The 1,774-nt window shown below is 41.4% G+C and overlaps 1 protein-coding gene across 1 annotated transcript in view; it reads left to right on the top strand.

The window, feature by feature from the left end:
• Positions 1-1,774, top strand: part of LOC101845432 (tyramine beta-hydroxylase) — a gene marked incomplete at its 5' end in the record, with an annotated part of 18,457 nt that overhangs the window by 12,947 nt on the left and 3,736 nt on the right. Inside the window, 2 exons of the mRNA XM_005109916.3 lie at positions 352-428; positions 1,503-1,669. Coding sequence (XP_005109973.1) covers positions 352-428; positions 1,503-1,669 — 244 coding nt within the window. The remainder of the gene's footprint in view (positions 1-351; positions 429-1,502; positions 1,670-1,774) is intronic.

Below are 1,774 nucleotides of genomic sequence, written 5' to 3'. Positions count from 1 at the left end.
GTGTGTGTGTGTGTGTGTGTGTGTGTGTGTGTGTGTGTGTGTGTGTGTGTGTGTGTGTGTGTGTGTGTGTGTGCGTGCGGGGGTGCGGGGGTGTGGGAGGCGTACTTGTTTGGTTATGATTCACAGAAATAACCCTGATACAATTAGTTTCTCTGGAATTACCCTGATTTATCTCTCAACATTACTGGAAATGTTTACCCTGTTATAAATTTTATATTACATTTTTGCTGGAATTACCCAGAAATAATTGACAGTTTAACCCGAAATGACCTTCATATATTTGACAGTTTCACTAAAATAATCGTGATGCGTTGAACGGTTTTACTGGAATGACCCTGTTTTATTTGACAGTTTCACTGGAACAACCCGGAAGAGCGGGCTGATCTCATTGATGCATCAGGGATGCAAATACACTACACACCGAACAGGTCAGTGCTCCAGACGATTAACCCCTTTAGACAGAATGGATGGGGGTAGTTGTTATTTGTGTAGTTTTGGGGGGAGTGCTGTTTGTTTGTTGTTGTTGCCGTTGTTGTTATTTGTTGTTTTTAAGGGACGAGGGGGATCAATAGCGTAGGCATTGACATTACAATAGACATTAGCAACCAAAATAACAAAGAATACTGGAGACCACGTGTGGCTTTATATCTGGGAGCAGTCATATGGGGTGAATAATCCAAACCTGAAGCACTCTTTCGATTAGCCCCTGTCTACAGCTACAATAACCGAGTTAAAAGTCATTAATTTGAACGACAAAAACATCACAATCGGCTACAAGATCTGACTTATGTGTTCCTGATCGTGTCGTAAATTTGACACGCTTATGAAATTTGTACCATAACAACAGACATCGAAAGAAGGATACAGGCAGTGGAGATGAGATGTTTCCGAAAACTGGATATCACGTATAGAGTCCACATAACCAATATGGCAATGAAACCCAGATTGGAAACGTCATCGGGTTGTATGAAGACCTTCTGACGCCAGTGAAAAGACACAGACTGAAGTGGTACGGCATGGCACGTCACACGACCATCTAGGCTGTCCAAGACTATTCTACGGGAACTGCACAAGGGTGAAGACAAGGAAGTAGACTGAAAAAACGATGGGAAGACAACATCAATGAGTGGAATAAACGTGACTGGTACATCTTACAACAGGAAGCTGAGTACTGCAAGGTGTGGAAGAAGCTGGTTGTACAATCTACAGGGGTGCCCCAAAGTTTAGTCAGATTACAGGACAGATAAAGGTTAAAGGGAACGTTGTTTTTTTTTTTGTTGAGTCTTAAGACCAAATAATGACGATTTTAGCCCTCAACCAAGGGATACACCCACCCTCCCAAAGAAGAAAATACGAATAGATGAATGAATAAATAATAAATAGATAAATAAAAATGAATGAATGAATGAATGAATGAGTAAATAAATAAGTACATAAATGAATAGATAAATAAAATTGCTTTTCTGTTATTGCTATTTCAATTATAATTCCAATCCTTCCAGACGCCCCAACGATGCGGGTATGCTGATCACCGGTTCCAACCTGTTCTACCTATACCCGGGACAGCATGAGGTCCAGGTCACTGGGAAATGCACCCCAACCTGCACAACCAACCTCCTAACTGGACCAATCAAGATCACGGCCGCATGGAACCACATGCACTACGCCGGTAGGTGTGGCTTATTGAGGCAGTGGTAACAGCAGTACTGTAGTTACTGTTGTTACAGTAATGATCATATAGCTATCACAGTAACAATAGTTGAAAGTGTAACAA

The sequence above is a fragment of the Aplysia californica genome, unplaced genomic scaffold, assembly GCF_000002075.1.
Source record: "Aplysia californica isolate F4 #8 unplaced genomic scaffold, AplCal3.0 scaffold00829, whole genome shotgun sequence".
NCBI classification, from domain to species: Eukaryota; Metazoa; Mollusca; class Gastropoda; order Aplysiida; family Aplysiidae; genus Aplysia; species Aplysia californica.
This window is presented reverse-complemented; position numbering and strand designations above follow the sequence as displayed.